The sequence below is a fragment of the Indicator indicator genome, chromosome 25 (genome assembly GCF_027791375.1).
Source record: "Indicator indicator isolate 239-I01 chromosome 25, UM_Iind_1.1, whole genome shotgun sequence".
Classification (NCBI taxonomy): domain Eukaryota; kingdom Metazoa; phylum Chordata; class Aves; order Piciformes; family Indicatoridae; genus Indicator; species Indicator indicator.
Genome location: NC_072034.1, coordinates 3,374,732 through 3,398,087, shown reverse-complemented (window position 1 = coordinate 3,398,087; position 23,356 = coordinate 3,374,732). Strand labels below are relative to the sequence as shown.

The following is a 23,356-nucleotide window of genomic DNA, read 5'->3' as shown; positions in this document are numbered from 1 at the left end:
GCTGCACCAAGGGAGGTTTAGGTTGGACATCAGGAAAAAATCTTTCCACTGAAAGGCTTGTCAGGGGCTGGAACAGGCTGCTCAGGGAGGTGGTGCAGTCACCATCCCCAGAGGTGTTTAAAAGCTGTGTAGATGTGGTGCTGGGAAGCTTATAGTGGACTTGGTAGAGTAGGGTTAATGGTTGGACTTAATGATCTTGAAGATCTTTTCCAACCTAAGTGATTCTATGATTAGTCTGTGAATGTAACTTATTTTACACCACAGGCTGTAGATAACTGCTTCTGGGTACTCCTGGCCTTCATCCCTGAGAGGTCCTGCATGCTCAGGACTGCAGGGTCAGTGCAGGAACAGAGAAAAAGGGAAAGCCAAGAACAAAGCAGATCTCCTGTACCCCATCAAAGGCCTCAGACCTACCTGTCCTCCAGAGGACAGTGTCATAGAAGAAGGAGAACTCCATCTCTGTGTGATGCTCCAGAGAAGCCCAGCCCCTCGGCGCTGTCACATAAATGTAGGACACGTAGAGGGGGACGTGGACAGTCAGGAAGGACTGAGCAGAGTCCCGGACCTGCCAACAGAACCCCACAAGGGTACTTAGGGACCACCCAAAGGTGAGCCACAGGCCCAGCTCACAGCACCTGCTGCATTCATCCTCTGCTCTGCCAGTGGGGGGAAAAATCAGAGAATGGCTCAGGTTGGAAGGGACTTCAGAAATCATCTACTCCAACCTCCTGCCATGGGCAGGGACACCTCTCAACTAGACTTGGTTGCTCAGGTCCCCATCCAACCTCACCACAAATTCCTTGGGCAGCCTATTCCAGAGTCTCACCACCCTCACACTGAAAAACTTCTTCCTAAGCTCCAGTTTGACCCTGCTCTCCCCCAGCTTCAAACCATTCCCCCTTGGCCTGTCACTAGAAAACCAGAGAAGTGCCGGCAACAAGAGACTCCTCTGTAGTTCTGGGCCATGGATGTCCCAGGCACAAGGACATGTGGGGACAAAGTATTTCTAAAGCATTCTAAAGCAAAGTATTTCTAATGTCACTGCTTCATCAAGACTGAGCATTACTGGCAGCAATCGGTTGGGATTCAAACTGGAAGAAGCAGATGGATTTAGTTTAGACATGAGGAAGGAATTCTTCACCCTGAAGGTGGTGAAGCTCTGGAGCAGGTTGCCCAGAGAAGCAGTAGAGGCTCCAAGCCTGGAAGTGTTCAAAGGCAGGTTGATGAGGCCTTGGGCAAGCTGGTCTGGGAGAGGTGTCCCTACCTAAACTGGAGGGTTGGGATTAGATGATCCTGAAGGTCCTTCCAACCCTAACGATGCTGTGATCCTGTGAGATACTCACTTGGGTGGGATGTAGATGAATGATCCAGCCACGAGGGGGCAGTGGGACACTGCAGAAGCTACTATTGTCTAGCTGAACATTTTTTGCTCTGCCAGGCAGTTAAGAAATTGCTTACAAGTCCCCATGATGTGGAACAGGACCTGCTGTGCCTCTGCTCTGCTCTTGGCCAATGTCTACTGGCTAAGAATCAAGTCAGAATGGTCCAAGAGCAGAGCAGAGGTGGCAACATTTTGTACTTCCACCTATTTAAGAAAGATATTTCATTGCTGCCCTGAAGATTCAGAGGGTCTTGACAGGTTTGAGAAGTGGGCTTGAGAAGAGGTTTATCAAGTGCAAGGTCCCTGCCCATGGCAGGGGGGGTTGGAGTAGATGATCTTGGAGGTCCCTTCCAACCTGAGCCATTCCCTGACAAACCCTACCCAAGGAAAATCAAAGCATTGCACAAAGCACAGCTCTCTGCTGGGTCAAAGGGGACAACCCACCCTCCAGCTGTCCAGAGCAGAGGCAGGGACAGAAGTGGACCTTTGGGATGGTGTCTCACCTGGAAGTCAGCAGTGACAGAGCCTCCACAGACATCAATCAGCTCAGTCATGTCGTAATAAGCATCAAAAGTCCAAATGCAGCTCTTCAGGTTGAGGTGTTTGTAGAGCTGGATGCTCTTGGGCTCCCTCACCGCTGCGTCGAACTGGTAGGGGCGGTCATAGCCGGGGCCCAGGGTGATGCTCTCGTAGGACACCTCCTCCAGGAAGCCTCCCTCTGGGGTGAAAGACAGCAGGACACTGGGCACTCCAGAGCTCAAACAGCTTGAGGCCAAGGAGTGAGGTCCCATTTTCACTCATCTAAGAGACTTTTATTCTATTAGGGACCCACTGTGCTCCTCTACCTTCTCTATCACCACCTACCCACTGTGCTGCTCCTCTACCTTCTCTATCACCACCTACCCACTGTGCTGTTCCTCTACCTTCTCTATCTCCACCTACCCACTGTGCTCCTCTACCTTCTCTATCACCACCTACCCACTGTGCTCCTCTACCTTCTCTATCACCACCTACCCACTGTGCTCCTCGACCTTCTCTATCACCACCTACCCACTGTGCTGTTCCTCTACCTTCTCTATCACCACCTACCCACTGTGCTTCCTCTACCTTCTCTATCACCACCTACCCACTGTGCTCCTCTACCTTCTCTATCACCACCTACCCACTGTGCTCCTCTACCTTCTCTATCACCACCTACCCACTGTGCTGCTCCTCTACCTTCTCTATCACCACCTACCCACTGTGCTGCTCCTCTACCTTCTCTATCACCACCTACCCACTGTGCTCCTCTACCTTCTCTATCACCACCTACCCACTGTGCTCCTCTACCTTCTCTATCACCACCTACCCACTGTGCTCCTCTACCTTCTCTATCACCACCTACCCACTGTGCTCCTCTACCTTCTCTATCACCACCTACCCACTGTGCTGCTCCTCTACCTTCTCTATCACCACCTACCCACTGTGCTCCTCTACCTTCTCTATCTCCACCTACCCACTGTGCTGCTCCTCTACCTTCTCTATCACCACCTACCCACTGTGCTGCTCCTCTACCTTCTCTATCTCCACCTACCCACTGTGCTGCTCCTCTACCTTCTCTATCACCACCTACCCACTGTGCTCCTCTACCTTCTCTATCTCCACCTACCCACTGTGCTCCTCTACCTTCTCTATCTCCACCTACCCACTGTGCTCCTCTACCTTCTCTATCTCCACCTACCCACTGTGCTCCTCTACCTTCTCTATCTCCACCTACCCACTGTGCTGCTCCTCTACCTTCTCTATCACCACCTACCCACTGTGCTCCTCTACCTTCTCTATCACCACCTACCCACTGTGCTCCTCTACCTTCTCTATCTCCACCTACCCACTGTGCTCCTCTACCTTCTCTATCTCCACCTACCCACTGTGCTGCTCCTCTACCTTCTCTATCACCACCTACCCACTGTGCTCCTCTACCTTCTCTATCACCACCTACCCACTGTGCTCCTCTACCTTCTCTATCTCCACCTACCCACTGTGCTCCTCTACCTTCTCTATCTCCACCTACCCACTGTGCTCCTCTACCTTCTCTATCACCACCTACCCACTGTGCTCCTCTACCTTCTCTATCTCCACCTACCCACTGTGCTCCTCTACCTTCTCTATCACCACCTACCCACTGTGCTCCTCTACCTTCTCTATCACCACCTACCCACTGTGCGCTCCTCTACCTTCTCTATCACCACCTACCCACTGTGCTCCTCTACCTTCTCTATCACCACCTACCCACTGTGCTCCTCTACCTTCTCTATCTCCACCTACCCACTGTGCTCCTCTACCTTCTCTATCACCACCTACCCACTGTGCTGCTCCTCTACCTTCTCTATCACCACCTACCCACTGTGCTCCTCTACCTTCTCTATCACCACCTACCCACTGTGCTCCTCTACCTTCTCTATCACCACCTACCCACTGTGCTGCTCCTCTACCTTCTCTATCACCACCTACCCACTGTGTGCTCCTCTACCTTCTCTATCACCACCTACCCACTGTGCCTCCTCTACCTTCTCTATCACCACCTACCCACTGTGCTCCTCTACCTTCTCTATCACCACCTACCCACTGTGCTCCTCTACCTTCTCTATCACCACCTACCCACTGTGCTCCTCTACCTTCTCTATCACCACCTACCCACTGTGCTCCTCTACCTTCTCTATCACCACCTACCCACTGTGCTCCTCTACCTTCTCTATCACCACCTACCCACTGTGCTCCTCTACCTTCTCTATCACCACCTACCCACTGTGCTCCTCTACCTTCTCTATCACCACCTACCCACTGTGCTCCTCTACCTTCTCTATCACCACCTACCCACTGTGCTCCTCTACCTTCTCTATCACCACCTACCCACTGTGCTCCTTCCTCTACCCTCCTGTCCTCTACTTCTACCACCTACCCACTGTGCTCCTCTACCTTCTCTATCACCACCTACCCACTGTGCTCCTCTACCTTCTCTATCACCACCTACCCACTGTGCTCCTCTACCTCTCTATCACCCTACCCTGTCCTCTACTTCTCTACCACCTACCCACTGTGCTCCTCTACCTTCTCTATCACCACCTACCCACTGTGCTCCTCTACCTTCTCTATCACCACCTACCCACTGTGCTCCTCTACCTTCTCTATCACCACCTACCCACTGTGCCTCCTCTACCTTCTCTATCACCACCTACCCACTGTGCTCCTCTACCTTCTCTATCACCACCTACCCACTGTGCTCCTCTACCTTCTCTATCACCACCTACCCACTGTGCTCCTCTACCTTCTCTATCTCCACCTACCCACTGTGCTCCTCTACCTTCTCTATCTCCACCTACCCACTGTGCTCCTCTACCTTCTCTATCTCCACCTACCCACTGTGCTCCTCTACCTTCTCTATCACCACCTACCCACTGTGCTCCTCTACCTTCTCTATCACCACCTACCCACTGTGCTCCTCTACCTTCTCTATCACCACCTACCCACTGTGCTCCTCTACCTTCTCTATCACCACCTACCCACTGTGCTCCTCTACCTTCTCTATCTCCACCTACCCACTGTGCTCCTCTACCTTCTCTATCCCACCTACCCACTGTGCTGCTCCTCTACCTTCTCTATCACCACCTACCCACTGTGCTCCTCTACCTTCTCTATCACCACCTACCCACTGTGCTCCTCTACCTTCTCTATCTCCACCTACCCACTGTGCTCCTCTACCTTCTCTATCTCCACCTACCCACTGTGCTCCTCTACCTTCTCTATCTCCACCTACCCACTGTGCTCCTCTACCTTCTCTATCCCACCTACCCACTGTGCTCCTCTACCTTCTCTATCCCACCTACCCACTGTGCTGCTCCTCTACCTTCTCTATCACCACCTACCCACTGTGCTCCTCTACCTTCTCTATCACCACCTACCCACTGTGCTCCTCTACCTTCTCTATCACCACCTACCCACTGTGCTGCTCCTCTACCTTCTCTATCTCCACCTACCCACTGTGCTCCTCTACCTTCTCTATCACCACCTACCCACTGTGCTCCTCTACCTTCTCTATCACCACCTACCCACTGTGCTCCTCTACCTTCTCTATCACCACCTACCCACTGTGCTCCTCTACCTTCTCTATCTCCACCTACCCACTGTGCTCCTCTACCTTCTCTATCTCCACCTACCCACTGTGCTCCTCTACCTTCTCTATCACCACCTACCCACTGTGCTCCTCTACCTTCTCTATCACCACCTACCCACTGTGCCTCCTCCTACCTACCTTCTCTATCACCACCTACCCACTGTGCTCCTCTACCTTCTCTATCACCACCTACCCACTGTGCTCCTCTACCTTCTCTATCACCACCTACCCACTGTGCTGCTCCTCTACCTTCTCTATCACCACCTACCCACTGTGCTCCTCTACCTTCTCTATCACCACCTACCCACTGTGCTCCTCTACCTTCTCTATCACCACCTACCCACTGTGCTCCTCTACCTTCTCTATCACCACCTACCCACTGTGCTCCTCTACCTTCTCTATCTCCACCTACCCACTGTGCTCCTCTACCTTCTCTATCACCACCTACCCACTGTGCTCCTCTACCTTCTCTATCTCCACCTACCCACTGTGCTGCTCCTCTACCTTCTCTATCACCACCTACCCACTGTGCTCCTCTACCTTCTCTATCACCACCTACCCACTGTGCTGCTCCTCTACCTTCTCTATCATCACCTACCCACTGTGCTCCTCTACCTTCTCTATCACCACCTACCCACTGTGCTCCTCTACCTTCTCTATCTCCACCTACCCACTGTGCTCTCCTCTACCTTCTCTATCACCACCTACCCACTGTGCTCCTCTACCTTCTCTATCACCACCTACCCACTGTGCTCCTCTACCTTCTCTATCACCACCTACCCACTGTGCTCCTCTACCTTCTCTATCCCACCTACCCACTGTGCTCCTCTACCTTCTCTATCTCCACCTACCCACTGTGCTCCTCTACCTTCTCTATCACCACCTACCCACTGTGCTCCTCTACCTTCTCTATCACCACCTACCCACTGTGCTCCTCTACCTTCTCTATCACCACCTACCCACTGTGCTCCTCTACCTTCTCTATCACCACCTACCCACTGTGCTCCTCTACCTTCTCTATCACCACCTACCCACTGTGCTCCTCTACCTTCTCTATCACCACCTACCCACTGTGCTCCTCTACCTTCTCTATCACCACCTACCCACTGTGCTGCTCCTCTACCTTCTCTATCACCACCTACCCACTGTGCTCCTCTACCTTCTCTATCACCACCTACCCACTGTGCTCCTCTACCTTCTCTATCTCCACCTACCCACTGTGCTCCTCTACCTTCTCTATCTCCACCTACCCACTGTGCTCCTCTACCTTCTCTATCACCACCTACCCACTGTGCTCCTCTACCTTCTCTATCACCACCTACCCACTGTGCTCCTCTACCTTCTCTATCACCACCTACCCACTGTGCTCCTCTACCTTCTCTATCACCACCTACCCACTGTGCTGCTCCTCTACCTTCTCTATCTCCACCTACCCACTGTGCTCCTCTACCTTCTCTATCACCACCTACCCACTGTGCTGCTCCTCTACCTTCTCTATCTCCACCTACCACTGTGCTCCTCTACTTCTCTATCCCACCTACCCACTGTGCTCCTCTACCTTCTCTATCACCACCTACCCACTGTGCTCCTCTACCTTCTCTATCACCACCTACCCACTGTGCTCCTCTACCTTCTCTATCACCACCTACCCACTGTGCTCCTCTACCTTCTCTATCACCACCTACCCACTGTGCTCCTCTACCTTCTCTATCACCACCTACCCACTGTGCTGCTCCTCTACCTTCTCTATCTCCACCTACCCACTGTGCTCCTCTACCTTCTCTATCACCACCTACCCACTGTGCTCCTCTACCTTCTCTATCACCACCTACCCACTGTGCTCCTCTACCTTCTCTATCTCCACCTACCCACTGTGCTCCTCTACCTTCTCTATCTCCACCTACCCACTGTGCTCCTCTACCTTCTCTATCACCACCTACCCACTGTGCTGCTCCTCTACCTTCTCTATCACCACCTACCCACTGTGCTGCTCCTCTACCTTCTCTATCACCACCTACCCACTGTGCTCCTCTACCTTCTCTATCACCACCTACCCACTGTGCTCCTCTACCTTCTCTATCACCACCTACCCACTGTGCTCCTCTACCTTCTCTATCACCACCTACCCACTGTGCTCCTCTACCTTCTCTATCACCACCTACCCACTGTGCTCCTCTACCTTCTCTATCACCACCTACCCACTGTGCTCCTCTACCTTCTCTATCACCACCTACCCACTGTGCTCCTCTACCTTCTCTATCACCACCTACCCACTGTGCTCCTCTACCTTCTCTATCACCACCTACCCACTGTGCTCCTCTACCTTCTCTATCACCACCTACCCACTGTGCTCCTCTACCTTCTCTATCACCACCTACCCACTGTGCTCCTCTACCTTCTCTATCTCCACCTACCCACTGTGCTCCTCTACCTTCTCTATCACCACCTACCCACTGTGCTGCTCCTCTACCTTCTCTATCACCACCTACCCACTGTGCTCCTCTACCTTCTCTATCTCCACCTACCCACTGTGCTCCTCTACCTTCTCTATCACCACCTACCCACTGTGCTCCTCTACCTTCTCTATCACCACCTACCCACTGTGCTCCTCTACCTTCTCTATCACCACCTACCCACTGTGCTCCTCTACCTTCTCTATCTCCACCTACCCACTGTGCTCCTCTACCTTCTCTATCTCCACCTACCCACTGTGCTGCTCCTCTACCTTCTCTATCACCACCTACCCACTGTGCTCCTCTACCTTCTCTATCACCACCTACCCACTGTGCTCCTCTACCTTCTCTATCACCACCTACCCACTGTGCTCCTCTACCTTCTCTATCACCACCTACCCACTGTGCTCCTCTACCTTCTCTATCACCACCTACCCACTGTGCTCCTCTACCTTCTCTATCACCACCTACCCACTGTGCTCCTCTACCTTCTCTATCTCCACCTACCCACTGTGCTCCTCTACCTTCTCTATCACCACCTACCCACTGTGCTCCTCTACCTTCTCTATCACCACCTACCCACTGTGCTCCTCTACCTTCTCTATCCCACCTACCCACTGTGCTCCTCTACCTTCTCTATCACCACCTACCCACTGTGCTCCTCTACCTTCTCTATCACCACCTCCCCACTGTGCTGCTCCTCTACCTTCTCTATCTCCACCTACCCTCTGTGCTCCTCTACCTTCTCTATCACCACCTACCCACTGTGCTCCTCTACCTTCTCTATCACCACCTACCCACTGTGCTCCTCTACCTTCTCTATCACCACCTACCCACTGTGCTCCTCTACCTTCTCTATCACCACCTACCCACTGTGCTCCTCTACCTTCTCTATCACCACCTACCCACTGTGCTCCTCTACCTTCTCTATCACCACCTACCCACTGTGCTCCTCTACCTTCTCTATCACCACCTACCCACTGTGCTCCTCTACCTTCTCTATCACCACCTACCCACTGTGCTCCTCTACCTTCTCTATCACCACCTACCCACTGTGCTCCTCTACCTTCTCTATCACCACCTACCCACTGTGCTCCTCTACCTTCTCTATCACCACCTACCCACTGTGCTCCTCTACCTTCTCTATCACCACCTACCCACTGTGCTCCTCTACCTTCTCTATCACCACCTACCCACTGTGCTCCTCTACCTTCTCTATCACCACCTACCCACTGTGCTCCTCTACCTTCTCTATCACCACCTACCCACTGTGCTCCTCTACCTTCTCTATCACCACCTACCCACTGTGCTCCTCTACCTTCTCTATCACCACCTACCCACTGTGCTCCTCTACCTTCTCTATCACCACCTACCCACTGTGCTCCTCTACCTTCTCTATCACCACCTACCCACTGTGCTCCTCTACCTTCTCTATCACCACCTACCCACTGTGCTCCTCTACCTTCTCTATCACCACCTACCCACTGTGCTCCTCTACCTTCTCTATCACCACCTACCCACTGTGCTCCTCTACCTTCTCTATCACCACCTACCCACTGTGCTCCTCTACCTTCTCTATCACCACCTACCCACTGTGCTCCTCTACCTTCTCTATCACCACCTACCCACTGTGCTCCTCTACCTTCTCTATCACCACCTACCCACTGTGCTCCTCTACCTTCTCTATCACCACCTACCCACTGTGCTCCTCTACCTTCTCTATCACCACCTACCCACTGTGCTCCTCTACCTTCTCTATCACCACCTACCCACTGTGCTCCTCTACCTTCTCTATCACCACCTACCCACTGTGCTCCTCTACCTTCTCTATCACCACCTACCCACTGTGCTCCTCTACCTTCTCTATCTCCACCTACCCACTGTGCTCCTCTACCTTCTCTATCACCACCTACCCACTGTGCTCCTCTACCTTCTCTATCACCACCTACCCACTGTGCTCCTCTACCTTCTCTATCACCACCTACCCACTGTGCTCCTCTACCTTCTCTATCACCACCTACCCACTGTGCTCCTCTACCTTCTCTATCACCACCTACCCACTGTGCTCCTCTACCTTCTCTATCTCCACCTACCCACTGTGCTCCTCTACCTTCTCTATCACCACCTACCCACTGTGCTGCTCCTCTACCTTCTCTATCACCACCTACCCACTGTGCTCCTCTACCTTCTCTATCTCCACCTACCCACTGTGCTCCTCTACCTTCTCTATCTCCACCTACCCACTGTGCTCCTCTACCTTCTCTATCACCACCTACCCACTGTGCTCCTCTACCTTCTCTATCACCACCTACCCACTGTGCTCCTCTACCTTCTCTATCACCACCTACCCACTGTGCTCCTCTACCTTCTCTATCACCACCTACCCACTGTGCTCCTCTACCTTCTCTATCACCACCTACCCACTGTGCTCCTCTACCTTCTCTATCACCACCTACCCACTGTGCTCCTCTACCTTCTCTATCACCACCTACCCACTGTGCTGCTCCTCTACCTTCTCTATCACCACCTACCCACTGTGCTCCTCTACCTTCTCTATCTCCACCTACCCACTGTGCTGCTCCTCTACCTTCTCTATCTTAAAAGTCAAAATCAACATACAGAGGTCTGCACAAGGAAAAAAATGTTACAGGAATGGGGCAAGGATCCTAAAAAGCAAATGTTGAACCTATTGATTAAAGGTTGAAGTTCAACTTTAAGAGGCATAGGACAGCTTGAGTATGAAGTGAACAGAATTCCAGCAACTGAAGAACTGTTGGACAATGAAGTACAACAATTCCCTGCCCACCATGGAATGAGCATGGAGCACAAGAGTGGTCAGGCATTGGAACAGGCTGCCCAGGGAGGTGGTGTAGCCACCCTGGAGGTGTTCAGGAATCGTGTGGACATAGCACTTTGGGTCATGGTTTGTTGGCCATGGTGGTGTTGGGTTGCTGGTTGGACTCAGTGATCTTGGAGGGCCTTTCCAACCTTTACGATTCTATGTTAAGAGCCAGAGCCTTTTACTCTGCATTTCTTTCCTGGCTTCTCCTTACCACCAAGCTCAGGAAGCAAAGGCTGCCTCTCAAGATTACCTGAGATGCCTCTGAGGTCCCTGATGGTGACCAGGTTGGAGCAGACGTGCTGGTGCCTGTAGATGGACTCCGAGAGGAGGAAGTGCAGGTTGTGCAGGGGCAGGGTGGAGATGAGGGGCAGCATTCCATCCTGATGGGGGATCTGCACTGAGATGTGGATTCTGGAACAAAGACTGCCTTCAGACAGCAGAAGAAAGCAGCCCTGGCAGCCAGGAGAGCCTCAGGCAGCACTCCACACCCACAGCACAGACTGGGTGTGCCTGCCAGGGGCAGCCTGGGCTTTAGTTTCCAGCAGATGCCCCCATCTATGCATCTTGAGCTGTCCCACCAGGAGAGATTTCCTGAGGGGAAGGACAGCCCCTCAGCAGAGCAGGGTGTGAGGAGGAGTGTGGGAGCACTGCCCTGAGCTCTCTGCATTGCTCAAGAGTGGTCACTGCACGGAAGGATGTGCTTTCAGACACAAGTTCTCCTCTTGTCCCAAGCCAGCTCTGTAGCTCCAAGATGAAAGACTTTTGACAAGGACTTGTAGTGACAGGACTAGGGGCAATGGCTTTGAGCTGGGAGAGTGGAGATTGGGGCTGGAGATTAGGGAGAAATTCTTGAGTGAGGATGGGGAACTGGAACAGGTTGTCCAGGGAGGATGCCACCTCCCTGAAGGTGTTCAGGACAGGTTGGATGGGCCCTTGAGCAACCTGGGCTGGTGGGAGGTGTCCCTGCCCATGGCTGGGGGGTTGGAACTGGATGATCTTTCAGGTCCCTTCCAGCCCAACCCATTCCAGGGTTCCTTCTCCCCTTCTCCAGGCCCATACCTGTTGGGATGCTCCTTGTGCTTGACATCCAAGTACTTCAGTGTGGCGATGAACGACTGTGCCTGGAAGCCTCGGGCTGTCCCTGCCACCACAGGAGTGTGACAGATGGCACTGTCTGTGCCTATGGTAACCACATTGCTCCTCAGGGGGGTCCCCAGGTGGCCAGCCTTGTCCACAGCCTTGGCCACGCAGCGGACGTGGAAGCGGCGGCTGAAGTAAATGCTGTCCAGCACCTGTGGGGAACCAGCAGGGACAAACACCAACAGCACTGCTGTGCCTGCTGCCCTGCCAGCAAGATCACTCTGTGCCCCTCTTCTGAGGCAGCAGCCAGGGGAGGGACACCAAAATGCAAACCAGGGGCACGGGAGTGACAAAGTCACTTGGCCATGAAGGTATGATTGACCTCTTGGTTGACTTCTTGGTTCCCTAAGCTACAGTAGATGCTTGAGATGTTGGTGCTTCCAGACTCTGCCCACATACTGAAGGCAAGGGAAGAGGCAGCCCAAGCTGGTCTGATCTGCCAGGCTCCATCTGTCTCCTGCTACCAGGGGTTTACTGAAGTGTCTGAGTGTTCGTAGCTACTTCCCACATCAGTAGTGGTGCTTTCAGGAGGCTCCAGAAGAACAGGACTATGTTTTCTGAAGCCAAATTCCCTCCAAGGAAGCACCCAGATATCTCAGGATAGATCCCAAAGCTGAGGAGGCTTTTAGGTTTCAATCTCTGTGTAACTGAAGTGTCCACAACCCACCACAAACGTCTCATCTGAGTAGGCATGGTCTAAAAATCACACCTGGATGCCTGAGAAGAGCTGAGATGTGATAGTTGGGAGCACCTGGAAAAGCCCCCAGAGGAAAACATCCTGTCTGTGGGACAGGATGTGAAGAGGCCAGGGACAGAGAGGTCTGAGGCCACACGTGGAGCAAAAGAAATCATAGAATCACAGAACAGTTTTGGTTGGGAAAGAGCTTTAAGATCATCAAGTTCAACCATTCTCTAACTCTACCAAGTCTGGGGCTAAACCATGGCCCTCAGCACCACACCTCTGCATCTTTCAAATACCTCCAGGGATGGGGATTTCACCACCTCCCTGGGCAGCCTGTGCCAGTCTCTGAGAACCTTTTCAGTGAAGAATTTTCTTCTGATGTCCAACCTAAACCTCTCCTGGTGCAACTTGAGGCCATTTCCTCTCATCCTTCAGGACTGCCTGAAGGAACAGCAGTCCAGAACTGGAACTACATCTCCTTCCTGCAGCATGAGTAGGATGGGATGAAAGCAAACAGCCAAACCCTGCTCACACAGGTCCCACCAATGTCCTGAGCTCCTGTCCAGGCACAGCCACTTTTTCCAGGTGGAGAGACACAACCAAATTTCAGTTGTGGGTGATCACAGCCTGCCAGAGCTGCCCCAAGCCCTCTCTGCAGGTGCTCCTGCAGCTTTGCTGTGCTGGTTGTGGTTGTACCTTGTGGTTGACACTGGTGAAGGGAGTGTTGTCAGTGATGGTTTCAAAAGGGGACCTGGCTCCATTCCCGTCCGTGGGGGTTGCTACCTCCCAGCTGAACTGGATTGAGGACTGGTTGATGCCAGCCTCGCTGCAGCGTTCCCTCATCACTGGGTACTTGGGGAAGTGAGGGTCACAGGGAGTGACACAGATGAGTGGGTAGCCTGGGGAGGGGGATTTCTTAGCACCATCCTTGGTCACTTCTTCCACCCGGTCGTAGTCAGCCAGGGTGACAACCTGCATGGATGGAAGAGAGCAGCATTCGCCTGGGGCTGAGGGAAGGAGCGGAAAAGGCAATCACAGAACAGGATCACAGGATGCATCCGGTCGGAAGGGGCCCTCAAGGGCATCTTGTCCAACCACCCTGCACTCAGCAGGGACACCTCCAACTACATCAGGTTGCTCAGGGCCACATCAAGTTTGACCTTCAATGTCCTGGGGGGTAGGGCCTCCACCTCATCTCACAGAACCATTAAGGTTGGAAAAGACCTCTAAGATCATCAAGTCCAACCCAATATCTCCACGACCATGTCCCAAAGTGCCACACTCTACTTTCTGAACACCTCCAAGGATGGTGACTCCACCACCTCCCTGGTTAGCCTTTTCCAGTGCCCCACCATCTTTGGGCAACCTGTGCCAGTATTTCACCCTGCTCATTGTGAAGAACTTTCTCCTAGTCCTTCCCACACACTCTCTCACTCCAGCTCTTCATTTCATTTCTGAAACCTCACTGAGGCCTTCAGTCTGTACTTGATGGGCACCAATCTCATCCCCTGCAATGGGCAACTTACTACAGGTGGTGCTGGTAGAATCAGGCTCCCTGCAGCCTCCTGGTCCAAAATAGTCACTATGGCAGTGCTGGTGTCTCCAAGAACAGCTTCCACAGGATCATCAGGACCCAGCACCACAGAAAAGGACTCATGCCACTCACGGTCTTCATTGGACATGATCTCCACCTTAAACACGATGTGGTTCACACCTGTGAGAGGAGATGGAAGAGAAACAGAGAGAACTCCATGCCTCATCAGATGCTGCTCTGAAGTTTTCCTAAGAGCCCTGCACAGCTGGTCCAGGCTCTGGCTACTGAAGCACCATAATAATTTTATTTCCACTCATTGCTGCCAAGAACTTAGCTCCATCCACACAGGAGTTTGCTCTCCACAAAGCTCCAGCTCTGGCAACTGATCCAGGTGGGCAGGTGACAGATTTGCTAGTAGATGCCACCTGAGGCAATGGCTGTCTTCTACCAGCTGTCTGTGGCCAAAATCCATCATCCAAAGGTCATCCCTACCCCTGCTTGTTCTCTCAGACTGGTCTGCACAACTGCTTGGTGAGGGCTTCTTGGTCCAGTAACGTGGTCTGAGCTGTTGCACTGCATCTTGAAAGCTCTTTGCTGAGCCTTACATCTTCTGAAGACCAAGTGGTCTCACTCTCACCTGCTAGATGCCAGTGCTTCTTCCTCGGATACTTCAAGGGTGGGTGTCAGGAGGATAGCACCAGGCTTTGTTCAGTGCTGCCCAGTGACAGGACAAGGGGTAATGGGCACAACCTTGAACATAAGAAGTTCCATCTAAGCATGAGGAGGAATGTCTTTAATTTCAGAGTGCTGGAGCCCTGGAGCAGACTGCCCAGAGAGGTGGTGGAGTCTCCATCTCTGGAGAGATTCCAAACCCACCTGGATGTGTTCCTGTGTGACCTGAGCCTGGATGATCCTGCTCTGGCAAGGGGGTTGGACTGAGTGATCTCCAGAGGTCCCTTCCAGTCCCTACCATTCTGTGATTCTGTGGTCATGGCACTACCTCTACCCTTCCCTTCCAAAGCCCCTTTACCTGGGCTGAACTTGAGCATTCTGCTCTTGGGGTAGTAATCCACCCCAGCCTGAGCGGAGCCATCGCGGGTGCTGCAGCGCACTCTGGAGGTCCTGTTCTGGTCTCCTCTCCTGACCACCTTCATGTTTAAAACAGCAACACCCTCTGGGCCAGGCGGCTCCCGGACCTGGTAGGCAGCTTCTTCAAACTCAATGGTGGGTGCTAGAGAAAGAGCAGTGAAGAGAAAAGGCACCTGGGTGCAGGTGAAGAGCTTTCAGCCCTTCAGCTAAGCTCCCCTCCTTGGAGACTCTACCTACACATCTTCAGAGCAAGGAGCTCCTCAAAGCAGGAGTCAAAACTACAGCTCTGAGGGTTGGATGTGAGTTAGGGCAAGAGGTGGGGCAAAACCCAGCTTGTGTTTTGGGGTTGCATAGAACTGGAAATGATCCTCCCACCTCCTGATTCCCTCGTAACACCACAGCCTCAAACCCATGTGAGGGTGTTACAGCCCCGACTGGTCACACCAGGGGGACCTGGCCCTCCTCTTCTTCCCCACAGCTCTCTCCAAGCTGTGGCACAGTGAAGGGAAGCCAACATCTCCCAAGGGAAGCACAACAACTCCCTGTGCAACTGCAGGAGAGTGGGAAATGGGACAAGTGGTGGGTTCAGGCCACTGTTATTCAATCTCTCCCCCTTAAGATCAGTCTGCACCACATCAGTGACCTGCACATGGAGCTGGGACCATTGAATATGTACTAAATTAAACTGCAAACTTAGTGAGATGGTGGTGACTACCTTGGAACTATATCCCATGCCACAACCATGTCCTTGCTGAGCATCCTCTCTTACCATCTTCATCGTTGGTGACAGTTATGGTTGCCATGTCCATCTTCCCGATCCTAGCTCCACTCCAATGGTTTCCAAGTGGGCTACCAAGATAGACCTGGAACTGTTCTTCTGGCTCAAAGGCAGAGTCATCACTGATATAAACACTGCAGTTCTTCACCTAAAGCAGGAGAAACCAGCAAGAGTTCATCAACCCAGTGAAGCCACGTAAGGGCCACACTGCACTTCACTGCCTGGGGTTCAACACCTGAGTATTGCCCACCCTGGAGGAAACACTGCTGGTTTCAAGGATGCTACTCCAGTGTGGACAAACCACACAGTTACATGACCAGATACATCTGCTTCAACAAACCAAGAGCTCCCTGCTCCAACCCTGAGTCCTGCTGCCAGAGGATTTACATTTCATGTCTGAACCAGTTTTGTTGTAGGAACACAGAACTGTTTGAGTTGGAAAAGCCTTCTAAGATCATTGAGTCCAGCCCTCAACCTGAGACCACCATGGCCATTAAACCATGTCCCAAAGTGCCATGTCCACAGGAAACAAACAACCCCTTCAGAGTTATATTTCCAGGACCAGAAGAATCTGTGACTTCAAGAGGCTCTGAAACCACTCTGGGCAGCCTCTGACAACACAGAGTCAAGAAGGAGGTCTGAACCTCTCCATCCATGGCTCTTCATTCTCCTACAAGCCCTGTCCAGCTCACCTTCTCCCCTTTCAAGAACGTGATGCGAGACTCTTCTGCATTTCTCCTCTCTTCAAAGTCCTCCATGACCTCTGCTGTCTGGCTCTGGGTGTAGCACCTGACGGAGGACTCATAGCTCAGGTCCCCGGTGCGGGAGATGGGGATGTGCAGAGCGCCCTCCTTCTCCTTCACCCTGTATGTGTCCTTGGTGAACTGCATGCTTGGGACTGCAGGGGGAATAAAAGGAGTAAAACAGTGTTGAAGCTCCACAGAGAGAACCACAGAATCCCTTTGCTTGCATGAGGTCTTCAAGACCATCAAGTCCAGCTGTTAACCCGGCACTGCCACGTCACCACCAGACCATGTCCCTCAGCACCACATCTCCACAGCTTTTAAATTCCTCTAGGGATGGGGACTCCACCACTGCCTTGGGCAGCCAGGTCCAGTACCTCACAAACTTTTTGGTGGAGAAATTGTTTATGGCTGGAAGTGAGGGAACACTACAGGAAAATTCATTCTGCACTTCTGAAGACTCTAAGCTCTCGAGGACAGTGAAGCATGGAATGAAACAGTGCAGGATGGGAGGATCTGAACTTGGAGTGAAGTTGCAACAAGTACCAGGACAAGAGGAAATTGCACCTGAGGAGGTTCAGGTTGAATATTAGGAAAAATTCCTTCCCAGCAAGAGTTCTCAGGCACTGGAAGAAGCTGCCCAGGGAAGTGGTGGAGTCCCCATGCCTGGAGAGGACTGGAGTTGTGGATGTGGTGCTGAGTTTGGTGACAGTGACTTAGCAGCAGTGGTGGGATTGTGAGCTACAGGTGAGTGGTTGGGCTTGACCATCTCAAAGGTGTTTTCCAACCCCAGCAGAGCCCAGGAAAACAGGCTAAATCCAACCCAGAAATGAACCCAGCTTGGATTCGCCTTCTGCTGTGTGGAAGTGCTAGGGAAGAGGCTAGGATGGATTGGAGAGAGCTGCCATGGATAGCTTAGAATCCTAGAATGGATTGGGTTGGCAGGGACCTTGAAGATCATCTAGTCCCAGCCCCACTGCCATGAGCAGGGCCAACTTACCATCTTGGAAGATGTCATTAATGGCCACGATTGCCTGGAAGGGCTTGGTCAGCTCAGCTCCTTGGGGTGAGCTGAGATAAACCACAAAGGTCTCCAGCCCTTCTATCACTGGGTACTGTGCATCATCCAGGATGGTCAGGGTGCACACCTGGAAGGAGAGCAGAGGTCCTGCTTTTAGAGATGTCACCCTTCCTTCCCAGCACTCACATCTGGGGGGGCTAATGTGAAGTCCTCCTGTCAGACCTCTTCTAATTTCATTAATCCATGGAAAACACCTTCTAGCTAAAGCCAGAGTATCAGTTCAGAGACCAGGCAGCCATCCTCATCCTGGGAGAGGTGGACTGACCCGATCTTCCGTGGCTGGAGTGCTGGTCAGATGTCAGTAAGTGCCTACCACATCCATCAACAATCCTCAAAGGGCCCTCAGAGGGTGCTTTCAAAACAGGCAGCTGGCAAGTACAGAGAATGCCCCCAGAGAAGAGAGAGAAGTGTCACCAGAGACAGCAGACTCATCAGGGTTCAAAGTGGCTCCTCACCTCTTCCGTCTTGCCTGGCCTGAACTCTATCTTTCTGGAGCTGGGGACATAGTCAACCCCTGGGCTGGCAGATGGAGGATCTGAGGTGCGAGTGGCACACCACACCGAGGTGGGGCTGGAGAGATCAGGGCCTTGCCGGAGCACTGGAATCTCAATGTTTCCTGCATCACCAGTCACAGAGGAGAGAGAACCGAGATGAGAAAGCAGCCATATACCAGGAACCCACCACTCTGCCTTCATCCTGCCCTTCCCCACCACTCCTGTACCCAGCACAGACGGAGAACCACCCCCAGCCTTCCCTACAGGGGCAGAGGGAACAATAAAACCCCTCTGCAGGTCTGCTGCTGTGCCCACACCACTCCTTCAGGTACTCTGCTTGGTGAAAGGACACCAGGTGTCATGGTGAGCACCCCAGAGTGGCGTGGAGCAGCCCTGGGGAAGGCTCTTCACCTGCAGCCTCGCTGACAGTGAAGGTAGCATTGCCCAGGAACACCAGGGAGGCATCGTTGGGGCCGGCAATGAAGACGCTGGCAGAGGCGCGGCTGCCGATGCGAGCGTTGGCCGAGGGGTCAGCCAGCACCACCTCAAACTCCTCCTCCTCCTCATATTCGCTGTCATCCACCAGCAGCACGTCACACGTGGCCCTGGTGACACCTGGGCCCAGGACGATGCGGCTGTCCTCCGCCAGCCCCCGGGACTTGAAGTCGGAGCTGGATTCCAGCACGGAAAGGCTGCTCCCCTTGGCTGACTTGGGGACAGTGTAGCAGATGGCAGACACTGTGCTGCTGGTGTCCCCTGAAACACAGCAGCAAAGAGAAGAGCAGTCTCAGGGGAGACCTTATTGCTGTCCACAGCTACCTGAAGGGAGGCTGCAGCCAGGTGGGGGTCATCACAGGATCAGCCAAGCTGGAAGAGACCTCCAGGATCAAGAAGTCCAACCGATCACCCATCCCTATCTAATCAACCAGACCATGGCACTAAGTGCCTCATCCAGTCCCTTCTTAAACACCTCCAGGGATGTGACCCCACCACCTCCATGGGCAGCACATCCCAGTGGGCAATCTCTCTTTCTGGGAAGAACTTCTTTCTAAGAACTTCTGGTCTCTTCTCCCAGGCAAACAGCAACAGAACAAGAGGACACAGTCTCATGCTGTGCAAGGGGAGGTTTAGGCTGGATCTTAGAAAGATCACCCCTCCCTCACTCCAACCTCCTTTCGGGGAGCTGTAGATAGTTCCTGCAGCTCTCCCTTCCCCACAAAGGACAGGACATTGTTCTGCCCACTCCAGCCCACCTTTCCTCTCCACAGGAGCAGAGAGGACCCCAGTGCTCTCGCTGACATGGAAGGTCTTCCTGTCAAACTGCAGGGTGGGCTCATCCTCCATGTCCGTGATGGTGACGGTGGCCCGGGTGATGTTCCCCAGCAGGGCGTAGGCTGGCATGCTCAGCTCCACCGTGAAGCTCTCCCTGCTCTCAAAGATGTTGTCATCATTGATGATGATGGTGCAGGTCTTGGTCTCTTCTCTCTCCTCAAACTGCACCTGGAAGGCAGCAAGGGGGCTGATCACAGGATCATAGAATGCTAGGGGTTGGAAGGGACCTCTGGAGATCATCCAGTCCAACCCCCCTGCCAGAGCAGGATCACCCAGGGCAGGTCACACAGGAACACATCCAGGTGGGTCTTGAAAGACTCCAGAGAAGGAGACTCCACAACCTCTCTGGGCAGCCTGCTCCACGGCTCCAGCAGCCTCACACCAAAGAATTTTCTCCTCATGTTGAGGTGGAACTTCCTGGGTTCCAGTTTGTGTCCATTGCCCCTTGTCCTGTCACAGGACACCACTGAAAAGAGCCTCATGTCCTCTCAGTGTGTCCTGCTCCCCTCAGCATGACCTCCCTTCAGCACTGCTCCTGCACCCATTAGTCTGCTGCATAGCCATCCCCAAGCCATCCCCACCAGGGCAGGGGGAAGCATCAGACCCCAACCTCAGGGAAAGATCAGTGGCTAGCAGAGGCCAAAGGCAGCACCAAATGCCATGGGTAGGCTCCTACCTTTCTGATGTGAGTCACGGCTTCAGCCCTTTGGCTGGCCAGCAGTGACATTCCTAAGTGGGCAGGCCTGTAATGTTTGTGGTCTGGTGGAACACTGCTGCCAACATCAAAACCTAATTTGGGAGGCCCTCTTCTGAGTGCAACTAACCCACACCTTTCAGAAAGGAAACCCTTTTGTGTTTCATCAGCTTTGATCAGGTCCTTCACCCAGCCTTCATGCCATGCAGAGTAGAATCATAGAAGAGTCTGAGTTGGAAAGGACATTTGGTCAAACCCCCTCTGCATTCAGCAGGGACATCCTCCACTAGATTAGGTTGCCCAGAGGCCTTTCAAGCCTCACCTTGAAGATCTCCAGGGATGGGGCCTCAACAACCTCCTTGGGCAACCTGTTGCAGTGTTCCAGCCCCCTCATGGTGCAGAACTTCTTCCTAACATGCAATCTAAATCTGCCCTTCTCTACTTTGAAGCTGTTGCCCCTTGTCCTGTCCCTGCAGTGCTTTGGAAACAGTTCCCCTGCAGCCTTCTCGTAGCCCCCTTCAGGTACTGGAAGGTCATTATTAGGTCTCCCTGGAGCCTTCTCTTCTCCATCTGAACCACCCCAGACGACAGAACGCACCACACAGGCAGGGCCCCTCGGGGGTCACCTTGTCCAGCCCCCAGGCCTTCCCCGCGGTGTCGCCAACCTACCTGCCCTGCATACTCCACGTAGTCCTGCTCTGCTGGCCGCGGGCTGGCGGTGCCCGGCTGGGTGCGGCACAGGACGATGCTGTACTGGTTGAGGTTGCCCCGGCGCCGGACGGCCAGGCTCACCGAGCCCACGCTCTCCCTCACGCTGTAGCTGGGAACGCAGCAGGCAGAGACAAACAAGAGCCTGAGGAGCAAGCTCAGGGTGTTCTGTCTTGGTGCTCAGCAGCACAGCCCCAGGCTGACTGGAACAGGTGAGAGGTTGAGCTGCTGGACAGCTGCTCTGTGGAGAAGGACCTGGCAGTGCTGGTGGGTAACAAGTTCACCATGAGCCAGCAAGGTGTTCTTATGGCCAAGAAGGCAAACAGGATCCTGGGCCAGCATTGAGTGTGGCCAGCAGGTCAAGGGAGGTTCTCCTTCCCCTCTACTCTGCTCTGGTTGAGGCCACACCTGGAGTACTGGCTCCAGCCCTGGGTTCCCCAGTTCAAGAGGGACAGGGAACTACTGGAGAGAGTCCAAAGAAGGGCCATGATGGTGAAGGGACTGAAGCATCTCTCTTACAAAGAGAGGCTGAGAGGCCTAGGGCTGTTTACTCTGGAGAAGAGAAGATTGAGAGGGGATCTTCTCAATGCATAAAGTATCTAAAGAGGTCAGGAGGATGAGGGCAGACTCTTTCAGTGGTGGCCAGTGACAGGACAAGGGGCAATGTAACAAAGTGGAACCCAGGAGTTTTCACTTGAACTTAAGGAGCAAGTCCTTTACTTTGAGAGTGAAAGAGCACTGGGCCAGGATGCCCAGAGAGGTTGTGGAGTCTCCTTCTCTGGAGATCCCACCTGCCAGAAGAGTGCTGTAAACCTCATGCCATTTACCTGGTGTCTGTAAAGCTGAGGAGAGACCACTGGACATGGAAGGTGTTGCCACTGACCACGTTGGGCTTGCTGTCCTTCACTAGGAACTGAAAGCTGTCCATGGTCTCCTGGATCTTCTCCTCATGCATCACATACCGGATGAGGCCCTGGTTCACATCCTCTGCCGGGAGGAGACACCCAGTGAGACAACTCAGGAATTCCATGGCAGTTTTATAGACCAGCTTCAAGCTGGAAAAGGGGAGATTTAGACTGGAGATCAATCTTGGCAGGGAGGGTGGGGAGACACTGGAACAGGTTGCCCAGGGAGGCTGTGGATGCCTCCTCCCTGAAGGTGTTCAAGGCCAGGTTGGATGAGGCCTTGAGCAAGCTGTGCTGGTGGGAGGTGTCCCTGCCCATGGCAGGGGGGGTTGGGACTGGATGATCTTGAAGGTCCCATCCAACCCAAACCATTCTGTGATTCTATGATCCTCATGACTTCAGAGTTGGATTCTCCACACACCCTTTATATTACAGCAGCTTTTCCACCTTCCTTGGCCTCACCTGTGGTAGAAGCCAGCGCTCAAGCTGTGACAAGACCTTGCCTTGCCAAGTCTTTACCCATGGTGGCTGACACTTCGCAAGAAGGCCATTTTAAAATAGCTTTGATGAAATGCAACACCCAGGAATTTGCCTGAGGAGCACATTTCAGCTCTGCTATGTCCTGAGAGAGCTCCTTCTCACTGCTGAGGTGGTTCAGGCTCTGTGGCCTTCTGCACCAGAACACACATTTCCCAAGCTTCAGCCCTAAAATGGGACTCTTCCTTTATTTTTCCTTATTCCCCCTCTTTTTAACAAGCAGTTACTCCCTCACCTGCCCTGCCCAATGCAGGGCCCCTCACTCCTGCAAGAAGTGAGCTTCCCACACATTGTTGACTCTGCCCTGCTGGCTAAACATCTGCCAGACCTTGTGAGGATTAGATCCACAAGCAGTGCCTACAAGCCCTCTTTCCTGTCCCATGTCAAATCTCCAGCTCTAGGAAGCCTGGAGAACCTGGGTGTGGTATAGCAGAGGATTTCTGCAAGGAGACCAAAGTTCACTTCTTGCTTTTGAGACACCTTTGAGGTTTGCCCCTTGTCTTCTCCTCTCCCACCTTTCTTTATTCCCACCCCCACAAGTTTTCTATACAAATTGAAGCAGCTGAAGGTGGGGGAGGGGGGGAAGTCAACAAGAAGCAGCCCAACTCCATACCCTGTGTAAAGGTGGCCACAGCTGTCCCTGGGTTCAACTTGTTCTCCACATAACCATTTCTTGGGCCAGTTGTTATCTCATAGATCAGCTGTTTGTCATCTGTGTCAGGATCTGTGCTCAGCAATTCCTTCTTGGTGATAAGGTTGGTTGCCTGGATGAAAGCCAAACCAAAAGGGATAAAAGCTCTGGAGATCCAGCAG

General features: G+C 53.0%; 1 protein-coding gene across 1 annotated transcript in view; it reads right to left on the bottom strand.

Annotated features, from left to right (window-relative positions):
• Window positions 1–23,356, bottom strand: part of FRAS1 (Fraser extracellular matrix complex subunit 1) — a 148,934-nt gene that overhangs the window by 6,289 nt on the left and 119,289 nt on the right. The window contains exons 52-67 of the mRNA XM_054392216.1: window positions 23,157–23,307; window positions 21,929–22,088; window positions 21,063–21,213; window positions 19,621–19,867; window positions 18,779–19,123; window positions 18,329–18,489; window positions 17,793–17,940; window positions 16,742–16,947; window positions 16,041–16,197; window positions 15,213–15,413; window positions 14,175–14,362; window positions 13,345–13,620; window positions 11,886–12,118; window positions 11,077–11,237; window positions 1,885–2,099; window positions 415–565 (exon numbers count right to left, since the gene is read on the bottom strand). Of these exons, the coding sequence (XP_054248191.1) occupies window positions 415–565; window positions 1,885–2,099; window positions 11,077–11,237; window positions 11,886–12,118; window positions 13,345–13,620; window positions 14,175–14,362; window positions 15,213–15,413; window positions 16,041–16,197; window positions 16,742–16,947; window positions 17,793–17,940; window positions 18,329–18,489; window positions 18,779–19,123; window positions 19,621–19,867; window positions 21,063–21,213; window positions 21,929–22,088; window positions 23,157–23,307 (3,151 nt within the window). The remainder of the gene's footprint in view (window positions 1–414; window positions 566–1,884; window positions 2,100–11,076; window positions 11,238–11,885; window positions 12,119–13,344; window positions 13,621–14,174; window positions 14,363–15,212; window positions 15,414–16,040; window positions 16,198–16,741; window positions 16,948–17,792; window positions 17,941–18,328; window positions 18,490–18,778; window positions 19,124–19,620; window positions 19,868–21,062; window positions 21,214–21,928; window positions 22,089–23,156; window positions 23,308–23,356) is intronic.